The sequence below is a fragment of the Brienomyrus brachyistius genome, chromosome 13 (assembly GCF_023856365.1).
Source record: "Brienomyrus brachyistius isolate T26 chromosome 13, BBRACH_0.4, whole genome shotgun sequence".
Classification (NCBI taxonomy): domain Eukaryota; kingdom Metazoa; phylum Chordata; class Actinopteri; order Osteoglossiformes; family Mormyridae; genus Brienomyrus; species Brienomyrus brachyistius.
Genome location: NC_064545.1, coordinates 7,334,250 through 7,347,618, shown reverse-complemented (window position 1 = coordinate 7,347,618; position 13,369 = coordinate 7,334,250). Strand labels below are relative to the sequence as shown.

Genomic DNA, 13,369 nt, shown 5'->3' with positions numbered 1-13,369 from the left:
CAGTCCAGGCAGTGAACAAACAAGAACAGTTATAGTGGGGAAGAGCTGCTTTTGGTTCAAATGTTTATTGGTAGTTCATTAAGATAACACTTTATTTAGGGAACAAATAAGGGGAACAAAACTGCAGCAACATTAACAAATTACTCAGAAGCAGTGACACCCCTGAACCCTACAAGAACCAACCAGACCAACCAGACATACCGGAAATATGATCTCTGTGATCCTCTGTGATCAACTTGAAGACTGGCACTTGGACCCTGTGTAAGGAATGTGAAAGTCGGCCCTTGATAATTTTCCGTCGTTTCTGCTTAATCACACATATCCACATGTCCTTTAGCGGTTGAGTTGGGAAACCAGATTTGGAACAGGTAACTGGGAAATCAGACTGGAGACATGGGACGATTATTTCCTAATACATTCTGCATGAGAGGGGAATTCCATACAGAAATGATAGTGAAAATTCCACCACCATTCCTGTTGTACCTCACGGAAATGATGTTACAGAGATCTTAAATGGAGATAAATGGAGAACAAAAATCTGACATCAGTAGGCATCATAAATCTCGTACACGATACCAATTTCAAAACAACATTCTACTATTTTGATGTAAGTATAAAAATAAGAATGAAGGGTAAGCTAACAAATTAGAGCACTCTGTTAAACATTCTAATAAAATAAAACAAAAAATAAGAAAATCTCTGTACAGGAATCTAAAAGTACATTTGTCCAAAAGTTAGCTACAAGTATATTACTTTACAGTGCAATATACTTTTAACTGTAACTTTTGCACAAAGGTTTTTTTTTTTTAGCTTACACTTCATTTCCATATATATACGTATTCTGTATTGTTCTTGTCTTGGTATCTATGTGTGATTGCACAGTGGTAATGTGAGCAACTTCCTCCGGGATTAATAAAGTCTTCTGATTCTGATTTAGTGGTTTCGCCCTGTGGTTTCCTGGAGCTTCCCCGGGAATTTCTTGGGAATGTAGGAAGATGCCTATGTGAGCAGCGGCACCGTAAGGGGAAGTTAGGACGAGTCCAATGGTCTCTGAGTGACAGGGACCCTAAAAAATTTGAAACATATCTGGATTGGTCTGGGTTAGGGTCCCAATATGACATGCTTCCATAAGGGCCTCTAGCTGCACCCCTGTTTGTGAGGACTGTACCAAAATGCCACGGATAAGTCAGGGAAATAAAACAGATAAACACCCATTTTACTCATGAACTCATAAATGCTATTAATCACAAAATGGGTGTTATTTGATCTTATCCCCCCCCCACACACACATACACATCTGTACACCTGTATATAATATTTATTGTTATTTATTATACCACGGCATTTTTGCACAGCATTTTTGCACAAACAACCTTCGCTGCTACCATACAGTAACAAACAGAATGTATCCAGAATGTTACCACTGTTAATTTGCACTGTATGTTGTCTAGTCTTGTCAGTCTGCACTGTTATGCTGTCCTGTCTGCACTTATGATGTTGCTCTGTCTTTGTCCTGCTCTGTGTTGCCCCATGGTCCTGGAGGAACGTTATCTCATTTCTCTATATACTGTGTGTATGGTTGAAATGACAATAAAACCTACTTGACTTGACTTGACTTAATTACTACCACTGAAAATCATTAAATATTGCCGTGGAATCTCCCTTGAATTACTTTGGATGCCGACAAACTATGACTAAAAGATAATTTGGAGAAATGTTAAAAGAGGCAGACAAAGATCTGAGATTCTTGTATGTCATCGCGATTTTTTTCCAACTTTCCTCAAGACCAGACAGCTGAACACACTGTCGGACGAATTTCACTGGTCCTTAGAACCGCTTTTGTCCCAGACAGCAGGTTCCCTAGAGATGACGCAGCGAGCGGCACCTGGAGCACGACTGTGGAGAAACCTTCTCCATCTGACGTAGGTGGAACATAGACTGACGAGGAGGTCAAACGCTGCACCACACATTCACGTAAACACGAGGCAACACAGACGTGTGTAAAAGCCACCCCAACATCAACATTTATTCACATATAGTGTAGCATCATGTGTCACACATGGCCAGACCGAAAGGAAGTCTGTTATTAGGGTTAGAAAAGAAAAAAGTCAGGCACTCAACCTCCTCAGGACAGATTAGCAGTTGCCCCATCAGATAAGCGTGACGCAGATCCATTGGTCAGGATCATACTCGCCCTCAACAGAGCCAAGAGGCCTTCCAACCCACCCCAAAGCAAGCCCAGGTTTTTGGGTGGGTCTCTGCGTGCGAGTGTGTGTATGTTTCCTCACTACACAGAATTACTCACTCCCAAGTCAAAACACAGTCTGACTGGTGCCATAGCCAAATTAGGGGGGAAAAGAGGCTCCTTTATGCTGTAAAAGTTCTAAAAATAATTTTAAATATGGCTACTCCCATCCTCCTACTTCTCTGAAATGCCAGTCTCACCACAAAGCGTGCCCTTATTTGCTGACATGAATTGGACAAAGGCCTCGTGAGCTGGTCAGAAGAGATGTGCGGAGAGAACGAACATAAAGATAAAACTGTATTTCAGGCTGTGAGGATTATTGTTTGTTATTTATTAACCTCAGGGTCAAGACTATAACGAGACTGCCATTCCATAGGGAATGTTCGACATTGGCAATGAGAACAGTAACCACTCCGAGACAAACATGGGTCATGTTTCACTGTTTACAGCGGTCGCTTCCTGTGGAATTGACGTCTGTGTATTCGAACCAAACATGTATTATCGAAATGTGTTGCGCTGTAATCAGAGTATTTTATGTCTCAAAAACTTAAAGACATAAAAAGATACAGAGACTCCTGATGGTTTAATGTGTCCACTAACACACACCTGTCTGCTTCCGTCCCAGACAGGCCTGGGAATCAGACCAGCAAAAAACACACAGGCTAGATATCTATATCTTTGTGGGGACTTTCATTGATGTACACATAACCTTAATTCCAACTATGGCAACCATACCTCCCACCCAGCCCCAACCTTTACCATAAGTAACCAAACAAAATACAAGACTTTTGGTAGATATTTTTTTTGATAGCGGTCACAGATTTTTATAAAACTGAGTTTCCCCTTGTGTGGACCAAAAAAAATTGTCCCCAGAAGGTTAAAATAACATTGTGGGGACATTTGGTCCCCACGATGTAATTAAATATAACTCACGCACACACACAGACACACACGACTTTGGATTGTTGGGCGATATAAACAGAGCAGAAGCTGGAGTAGCAGCCGATTGTCAGACATTATCTGGAGTGCGTGTGCCCAAGCTCACACACAAATCTACACAAAAGGGCAGCACGTACAGTACATATCTCATACCACATGGAACAGCGCAGTACAGCCAACATAAAACACCGTATGCGCGCACATACAGACACAGACGGACGTAGGAGTACACAAGCTGGCTTTTCACAGCAGATGGCCTTCCTGCCTCTGGTGCTGAGGAACAGAGCCCCATTCTTGGAAGCGGGGGCCGCGAGCGTCAACGCGGAGAGGGACATGCCTGACTGATGAGTCATCGGAGCCGCCTTCACAGACCGGCCCCTCCACATGGGTCCAGTGGAATCCAGGGGTGGAGGGGACTGCGTGGGCCGCCTTCACTGCGCCAGGACCTCTGGTCATCACTGCGGACTATGTGGCCCTGTGTGGCCCAGCAACATGGCTCTTTGTGTACATACAGACGGCCTCCATACTGCCCCTCAGTCGGGCTCGGAGCTCCTGTGACTTAACAAAATGCCGTGCCGACGTTTCTGCCAAACGTCAAGCGAAACGTGATATTTTAAACACTCCCCCGGTCGATCCCCGTTCATCGGGAGCCACCACGTCACTCTTGCTGGCTGGGTGGCCAGGAGCAGAGGCCCCAGAAGTCCACTGGAACTTCACTGGGAAGGGAGTGCCGAAGAACTCGTGCCCCACTGGACAGAATGCCAGAAAACCAGGACTGCTTGCCCCTCAAGACCACTAACCCGGGTGAGTGCGACTGTGGATGACAGAAAGCGCCTGCGGGTTTTGTTGGGCCATCGGCGTCGAGTGCAGAGGTCAGCAGAACAAAGAGCTCTCTCAGCGCCTACGGAAGCATTCATCCCGTCGTCTCCTAGGGCTGTGGGAGTTCTGCTGTGCTTCACTCATCAAAGGGTGGCCACTTCCTACACAACTTCCTACACCCTGAAGGACCATGAATAAGTCAACCTGAATGGCCGGTGGAACAGGCACCCAAGATAGCAGACGCAGCCATTGGATTTTCCTTATTTAGGCCTCGTTTTCAGGCAGCCGCTGGCAAAAGTTAAAGGTCACTGCATCTGTCCTTCTTGAGCCATCATTATTACCTTGCCACTAGGAATGTCTCAGCTCATGATTAAAGTCTGGTCTCAGGTTACCACAAAGGAAGCCAAACTATTTGCGACTAATTTACAGGGGGGTGGGCTAGGTTTTGGAATCGCCTTGGTGGGATTTTCCGCATTCTGGCAGAAGCGCATCCCAGACCGGAGGAAACTCAGAAATAACATTTTACCTCAGGGAACACACTATACTCTTATTTATCTAAAGGCTTTGTATAGCCATGACTGTCCCCTTTGTAGGCTAAAACCTTCCTGGGTGGTTCCACAGCTCCAGGGCTCCACGGCAACCAGACCAGGGCTGACCCGTAGGAACAGACTCTGCATTGCTGAGAGGGGCTTCTTTCGATTTGGGGCGAAAGGACGGGCGGCACCACGACGTTCGGGGAGGTAAGGGCTGCGCCAGCCAGCTGCACAGCGCCATAACGGAACCCCCCGCCCCGCACGCCCACTCCCACACTGGAGAAACTGCCATATATATGTACATCCGGCCCATCAGCTGTGCTCCCATACCACGGTAATTACCCCAGAGCCTGAAAGCAGCTGTCGTCTACAGCAACTGCAAAGGGGAAACAGGAGAGGGCAACGATAACAGAAGACAAGGGCATTTTACTTCTACTACTTTATAGCCAAAAGCAGTGGATGCTACAGGATCGTCAATTATTACAAAGTGGGTGGGACCCAGAAACTATGAGCAACCAATTAAATTACCCCAGAGTGAAAAAAGAAAAAAAAATCAAAGGCATGTAAGAATGAGACATCTCCTAAACAGCTGCCTGTAGTGGGAGTGGGAAGGGTGGGGAAAATGAGAGGACAGTGAAACAAAACAGTGGAGAGGGTGGGGGGGGGGGGGGTGGAAGGGGAGAGACACCGTGAATCATGAGGCAGGTGAGGAGAACAGTCACGCCACCAGCAAAAGACGAGCGATTGCCAGGGTTATAGGTATACAGTGTGATTCAACGCTGATTTACAATCATACACCACTTCTGATATCAGCCCCACCCCCACAAAATACACACACACAAAATAAACAAAATTAGAGGTGTGATTTATCACTTCCTGTTGGAGTTTTAGTAAGCTGGTGAGAACTAATATACAGAACCAGAAATCAAATAAACTAAAACAATAGGAGATTCTTCGCTAAGGTATTACTAACTGACCATCCGAGGAGGAATCAAAGTCATTGTACTCAGCATAAATGATGGGTAACTTCTAACTTCCAACAAAATTCAAAGGTGGCACAGAAAAGCAGTAAGATATGACCTCTACGCCAGTGTTTCCCAAGCGTGCCCCCAGATTAACGGAGAACCTTAGGCTCCTGGACACTTATGAATGAGATTGCTGGCTCCGAAACATCCAGAACGAAAGCAGACATGTCTCCTCTGTGAGAGGAGGGGAGACGGCAGCGGATATTTGCCATCCCCATGAGTGACTCCAACGCCCTAGAGCAGGGCGAGGCCTTAGAGAAGAAAAAAAAATGCTAGAGCTGACAGCACCCAACCGCACAGCGTTTCAAGTCAGGACATATCCTCACCACATACACACACACACACACACACAACGCGCCTGCAGCTATGCCTGGCGTCGTCATGGAGAGAAAAGCCGATACTTGAGTCGGTGGTGTCAGTGCCGAGGGTGTGTGATCCTCACCTTGGCTGACCTGCCAGAACTCCACACAGGCCTGCCATCCCCCCAGACAGCAGCTGTGTAGCAAACACCCAGCCTTATTCCTGGGGGTGTCATAAAGCCCTGAATGTTTCAGGGAGGCCAGATGTTGACAAGGACCCCGGAACATGGCGGCAATAGGGGCCCAGAGAGAATTTTGTCAAAGGGCCCAGGAATTCGAGCCTCGCCCTTGCTTATCACTCCCAACCATAACTTTTGCAAATACCATTCAAAAAATGAGTATTACATCAAGCTTCTTTCTTCACTCCAGATAAAAGTGCAAGGTAGCGCTAACTACCTACAGTCTGAACCACAATGCAATGCTATCCCACGCTATGCTACACTGGAGGCCTAGAACTGACCACAGAGGCATATAAGCAAATACGAGTCCAAAACACCATAAATATCGATTTTTCTCTAATCTTTCCCATATTACATGCAACAAATGCATCCCATTCAGAGGCTGGAAAAAGGGAGACGAGGCAGGATTCTACAGCACCAACGAGGCATCAGGCCAAAACGGCTTATTTACACACATTTTGGGTTTATTTTAGGAACTCGAAGACGGCAGACAAAGAACACAGAATACTTTAAAAAGAAGCAATTATGAACATTATATAAATAATGCCCAGAATAATGCAGCTTATTCGGATATGCCGTTGGCAACCTCTGTAAGACATACTGCAGACCCGCCCACTGGCTTGTCACTAAGCTCACAGAATGCTGCATTTCCATAGGAGTATGTGCTTCACACAGGTGACACTCACAGTTATGATATGCTTGCTAGAACAGGCCCCCCCATTTCAACCGCAGAGCCAGTGCCTTATGTGATATTACCTGGGTTGCCAACTTAGGTCAGCTGACTGGCGTGAGATTTTTAATTCAAGACAAGTCTGCACTCACATACACACGCATTTACTTGCATGTATGAGTTTTATTATCTTGTAGTCTGTAGGGTTTGCAAACTACCGCAAGGATTTTGATGTAGCTAATTTTGGGTTTATAATGGAATAATATATAGTTGCTGTAAGATTTCTTGTATGAGCGTGAGAGATTGAATGAGTGAGTGTCACGCCAGGTGTGTGAGCTGGCAGCCTGTATTACTGACTACTTTCCTAATTACAGTATACTGCAAGCACACACTCCATTTATATCTTACGCTGTTACGTAATCATACATAAACCACTTCCAGTTTAGCATAACTTAATAATTAAACTATCTTTTAATAGACTATCACATTCTTCCTTCTTTTCGTTCATTTGATCGATCATTTTGACTACAGCTTAATTTTTCTGCCAATATTTTGAGGCCCATGCGAATGTTTATTCATGTAATATTTTCGTGTAGCCTACCTGCACTTCCCAACTCAGAAGTGGTTAACTCTTTTCAATACGTTTAATAATAATGAGTCGTTATATCAATATATGTATGTTTTTCATTAGTTAAAAACAATGTTCATTTATAAAAACGTGCCTATTGCCCTGCAGAGGCCATTAGACAGCCTCACGTTAGCTTAGCTTAGCATTCTTTCCATGACAGTATAATGATGTCATGAAAGGTGTCAAAAGGAATGAAGAAAGTGGTTCATAAGAAAGCTGGCAGAACAGGCCAGGATAAAAACTCAACCAAGTTACTTATAACTACTAATTACCAATTAATTACCAGGGCTGGAAATTCCGGTCAGCTGGCTGGCGCTAGGTTTGCAATTCTGCACACGCATTTACATGTATGTAACAGTTCTATTATCCTGTAAATATTCTGTATTTACCCCAAGGCTTTTGATGTAGCTAATTTTACATCAATAATGTAATAATACGCAAAGCAAAGTATCACACACACGTACTCTTACCTTTTTTATACCTACTTTTGTTTTTTTTAGTTGTGCTAAAACAGCTGTTTCCATAAATTCGTCTTCAGCAAACCTCAAAGTCTTATTTCATCAAGCATTTACCAGTGACAGGCAAAGGCAACACGATAAAATCTTAAAATCGCAGTTGACATATTTTTATAGTCACGCATATACCAACGTAACATGGCAGACCCCTAAACTTCAGGCCTATCGGTTAATAATTTAATCATAATACAGCACTGAAAATGAGACGTTGGGATTTTTGTGAACTCGCAGCGGCCCCTAGTGGTGGGGATCGTACAGTGCGCTGCGCACATACTCGACCTCTTTTGGAATTGATGGCGCTTTATGACGAAGTCTGATAGACTAGGGCAGTGTATTTCATGGAGTCATGGAGAAAAGCCGATACTTGAGTCGGTGGTGTCAGTGCTGAGGGTGTGTGATCCTCACCTTGGCTGACCTGCCAGAACTTCACACAGGCCTGCCATCTCCCCAGACAGCAGCTTTGTACCAAACATCCAGCTTTATTCTTGGGGGTGTCATAAAGCCCTGAATGTTTCAGGGAGGCCAGATGTTGACAAAGACCCCGGAACATGCCGGCAATAGGGGACCAGAGAGAATTTTGTCAAAGGGCACCAAGTACAACTGTCGCACTTTTTACATTTTGCATTCCCACACAAAAACCAGAGATGTAAATAGACGGTATTGTTTTACTTAATGTTCCTTCATCTATCTAGTATTACAATCAGGATAAACAATTGCTGTGTATTTATTTTAAATTTTTTTTTTACAATAGGTGTTTAAAGACAAGGTGTATTTTTGTTAAATCTTTCCACCTGAATACAGTTGCAACGCCATATAACAACTGTCCCCTGCTAACCAACACGCACATTGGTCTGAATTTTTCAAAAACGCTATGTAGTACTGGCTTTCAAAACAAGTCGTCTTAAATAGACAGTTCGAGTATTATTACAACACACGTTTAATACTGTCGGGCAAGACCATACTCTATTCACAAGAAAAGCGATGTCAAAAAATGAAATATATTCGGAGCAAAGCTGTGTATCATGTTCAAAAATCGCAGGATGGAATAGATGATATTGCGATTCCAGCACCTTATGTTCTGTACCAGTGTTACAATTCTACGCAGGCTACCCTAAATGCGTGAAATATACCCACTATTAGCATTTCCACTTAAGACGTACGCATCTTAGCTTTAGAGTATGCAATAAATTAGTATCATATTGCAGACACAAATCATTTTTATGGTGTATATCATTTACTGTAATGGTGTGTAAGTAATGTCCCAACTGACCCAGTATTTTAAACGTTAGAGCATGTTAGAACAGTGCAAATAAATACATTTTTCATTCACAAGACAAGCTTTATTTCGAGTACAAACCATAGGCTACTAGCTGTGTGACAGGGCTAGTGGAAAACATGCCTGGGTAGGCTGACAATGAAAATTACTATAAACAGTCAGTCAACACGTGAATTGTTAATTTCGTGCTATACAATAACTGAGCACAGAAATCATTACGTCTTACTTCCCGATATTGCAACCAGATAACGAAGTCCGTTTGTGTGGTCGTGAGAAAAATAAGAAATGAAAGGAGAAGTGGATGGAAAAGGAAAAGCATTATCAAACGACGTCATCGTCCCTAATAATCCTTCGCATGGTCCATTTCAACGGGACGGCTGCTCTGCAATGTGAGAAAAAGACACCAAGTGGCGCAAGACACCAACAATCAGGTGGTTCAACGTCGACGATTTCCTGCCGTGTTCCGCCATTGCGGGTATTGCATCTCGGAAATGCCACGGTAATGAATCTTTATTCCTCCTTTTCAGGCTCGACAATATTGCATTTAATTATGAAACCAACAACACTGCCCTACAAGTCTGATTGAAATATGAATTTTAAACGCAGTGACTTTTTTTCAATCAAAACATGTATCATAAGATATTTTATTAGTAACTGAGGTTCATCTTAGCAATGAAAACTAGTTTCACAAATTTGGAGTAACTTATTACCTAAACTATATGAAGGATCGGATTGTGGTAACCCCATACTGTACCACAGTAAGCCACAGAATATCTAAATGAAACTGGACAGTTTTAGCTGGATATTAACCTTCATTTTGCTCGTACCTGGGCCCTCTTGAAACTGCTTACTCAACATTATTTGAAGACTGTGGAAGCTGTTTAGCTCTCCACAGCACTGAAAATGTGCTCACTCTGGTCTCCTGGTCTCCACATCTCTAGTTTCTCATTGGCCGAAGATAAAGACACCTCATTTCCTTCTCCTCTGCCTCTGATTGTATGTTACGGCTTCATGATATACTTAAGTAACAGCGTGTGAGTTATTCCCGGTTTCCAGGGAACCGCACATGTTGTATATACATACAGAACTTTGTAAACATGGACTCTTTTCTTTTTAAGGATTATAAATACTGTTTTGGTCATCATTGCTAAAAGAGAATACCCTACTTTTCTTAACATACATTTATACAAACACTAAGAATTGCACTATTTTAAGTTCATGTTATTTTTTTGTTTGTTCTATTACTATCAACTTTTTTTGGCTTTAGCATTAAGGCCCAACGTTTAAACAGGAGGGAAAGAGGAATGAAAGTGCTTCGGGGTCGAGGCCTTGACACAGACTAAAAACGAGAAGTATTGCAAGAGTATAAAAGTGCATGTCCACTACTGACATTAAAATTTTCTCGCCACACACTTAAAAAATAAAATATTTATTTGCTATTTTTTCATTTTCTCTCCTGTCATCCTTGCTCAAATTGTTCATACTTCTATCTCTCTCTCTCTCTCTCTCTGTCTCTCTCTCTCCAAAGTGCTTGGTGCCCATGGCATTGGGCTGTCGTACAGGCATTCGAGAGCAGTGTGAGTCTGCATCTGTTGTGGTTGCAGTGCACCCTCGGCCCCGGGTTCATGTGGACGCATAGTTGATGACGAGCTGGAGGAGGAGCAGAGCGCACAAGATGAACCAGTGACGTCGGCCCAGCACGGCGCTCTCCTCCGCGCGCCTCCTCTGGAGCACCTGCTGTGTCAGCGCGTGCAGGTTGCTGTGGGGGGGAGAGAAACAACTTATTGACATCACCCAAGATGCTGAATGGGGCTGACGTGCTCCCTGACAGGGGTGTGCCCACCTCTGTATGTCCTGCTGTGTCTGCTGGATGGACGCAATGGAGGCCTCAATATCTGCAATGTCCTTCACCTCCCTGTTACATCTGGTGCACTGGGTCATAAATGCTGTGCAAGGTGAAAAATGACAATTTTAACAAAACATGTCATATGCCAAAAAAGTATATAATTTTACCATGATTGATGAGGAAATTATGCTAATGCTACAATTAAGTAATATTCCATAATTCTCTTCATTGACGACTACTATCCTGACCCCAGACCCCGGCGGGCTCACCTTCATTGTCGGAGGACTCGTGCGTGGGTTCTGGTGTGGTGCTGCTGCTCTCTGTGTTCTGGCTGCAGCTGGATGGCTGGCTGCTGGATTTCCTGTGTTTACCCTGCACCTTGGCCTGTGAATCGCCCGCGCAACAGAAACATGCATATATTAGCGCGGTAAAGCCACTCTCTCATCTATGAAATGAGGAACACTCCGGGTATATTTACCAGGCTAATAATAGAACTGCTACTAAACAGAGCTGGAGATTCCTCGACACCAAAGAGGGGCGTACATAGCGAAGAAGGCATCAAAAACATGGGGGGATTTGAGGCAAATTAGATTTTTAGATAGTTCATCATAGTCCTTTCCTTATTAGACCTTTTCGCTCCCCTAGTAAGATTTGGCGATTTAGTAGGGTAAGGGTTAGCGCTGTAGCAATGCCTACCTTCTGCTCAACGGCCCAGTTCTGGCTGTAAGAGAGCCCACTGTGCCGGTGTAGGGACCTCTCCTTGGTCTGGATCACGCCGTCCTTCTCAAACTGGACCAGGCAGATGCTGGGGTCCCAGGGCTTTGTGCTGAAGGAGAAAGAGTGTATAGTTGGAGGTGTAAGATGAATGTAAGGCAACATACCCGGGGTTAAGGGTTATTCTCCAGAATGTACCTTATTACCATGATCTAATGCACCTTATTAGCGTATCACCAACATCAGCTGCTGTTTTGGCTCCTTGTTCATCTATAGCATTAAACACCACGCTCACCTGCACCTCGAAACCTGGCACAATGGCGACCACCCTCACTACCAGGGTACGTACTCTGCAAATTTGTACTGCCACTCATTGGACACGGGGTCCAGGTTGAAGAGGCGGGGGATCCAGAGTTTGTCGCCCCGGTCCTTGGCCTCCTGCCTCTGGGCTTCCTCCAGGACGAACTTCTCTTGTGTGGCTTGCTCCTGGTCCTGGCTCGTGATGGCACTGGTCACGTGCTGCCACAGCCTGGACGCACAAGCGACAGCGTTTCACTCAGAGGCAGAGTGCTTATAAGCTGAGTGAGACCAAAGGAATGGCCTCATCCTGCAGCACCCTTCTGGGGCAGGGCTGGGCGTTATCACATTGATATTATATAGCGCATGCACAATAATCACCAGGGCTTCAGATGATGGGTGAGACATTGGTGGTGAAGAAAGGAACAGCTCAGCAGCCATGACATCTTTTAAACGTGGGTAGTGGTGGCTTGATGTTAGGGATGTGCACTTGTAATTGAAAGATTGTGGGTTCAAATCCCCAACCAGCAAGGCATCAATGAGGTACCCTGAGCCCCCAATTACTGCTCCCCCTTGGTGCTGAATTAGCTGCCCCCTGCTATGTCACATTGGCATATATGGGTTAAATGCAAAGAACACATTTCATTCTTGTGTGTTGTGGTGTGTTAACAATGACAATCAATCACTAAATTCTAAAACAGGAGACCTTGTGGATAAACAAAGTAAAATGGCGGTGTGGTTGCAGTTTCAAGTCTGACATGTTTATTAAACATAAGTATATGCTGAATTTATATTCACTAACTTTTGGACGTCATAAAATTCCTCATTAATATTTTAGCCATAGTAATCTGCTTACCAAATTGTCGACGTAAGTAAACGTCCGGATTGTACTGAAAAGCTGGAGTTCGGCCAAATGTTCCGCCCGTCATCGGGAGCCCTGGAGATTATTGCGTATGCAACATATAATATTGATGCGATATGGGCCAGCCCTGATCTGGGGTAAAGGCTGTACCTTTCAGATTCAAACATCCCCTGCTGGTCCAGCCGCACCACCTGCCTCCTCAACCTGCGCTGCCGCACATCCAGACTCGGGTTCCACAGCATCTCCTGATGACCTGTCTTCTTCTCATGAATGAACACCTCGCCGTCCTGTGGGTGTGGTCACTACCCGTCATCACTGCGCAGCTTGGCATCAAATCTCTGTTAACGTCGACTCATTGACACGATCAAAAAGAGCTAAGAGGTGGCAGGGAGACTTCAGGCAAATCCAAGCATTTAATTAACTAACTTGATCTGTCCAGTCAGTTTATTCCGGATTTTGTTA

The 13,369-nt window shown here is 44.4% G+C and overlaps 1 protein-coding gene across 2 annotated transcripts in view; it reads right to left on the bottom strand.

Annotated features, from left to right (window-relative positions):
* Positions 1-9,230: 9,230 nt before the first annotated feature.
* osbpl5 (oxysterol binding protein-like 5) overlaps positions 9,231-13,369 on the bottom strand; it is a 42,754-nt gene continuing 38,615 nt past the window's right edge. For both annotated transcript variants that reach the window (XM_048973463.1, XM_048973462.1), the window contains exons 17-22: positions 13,058-13,194; positions 12,098-12,277; positions 11,731-11,860; positions 11,304-11,418; positions 11,032-11,134; positions 9,231-10,947 (exon numbers count right to left, since the gene is read on the bottom strand). In XM_048973463.1, coding sequence (XP_048829420.1) covers positions 10,812-10,947; positions 11,032-11,134; positions 11,304-11,418; positions 11,731-11,860; positions 12,098-12,277; positions 13,058-13,194 — 801 coding nt within the window. In that variant the 3' untranslated portion in view covers positions 9,231-10,811. The remainder of the gene's footprint in view (positions 10,948-11,031; positions 11,135-11,303; positions 11,419-11,730; positions 11,861-12,097; positions 12,278-13,057; positions 13,195-13,369) is intronic.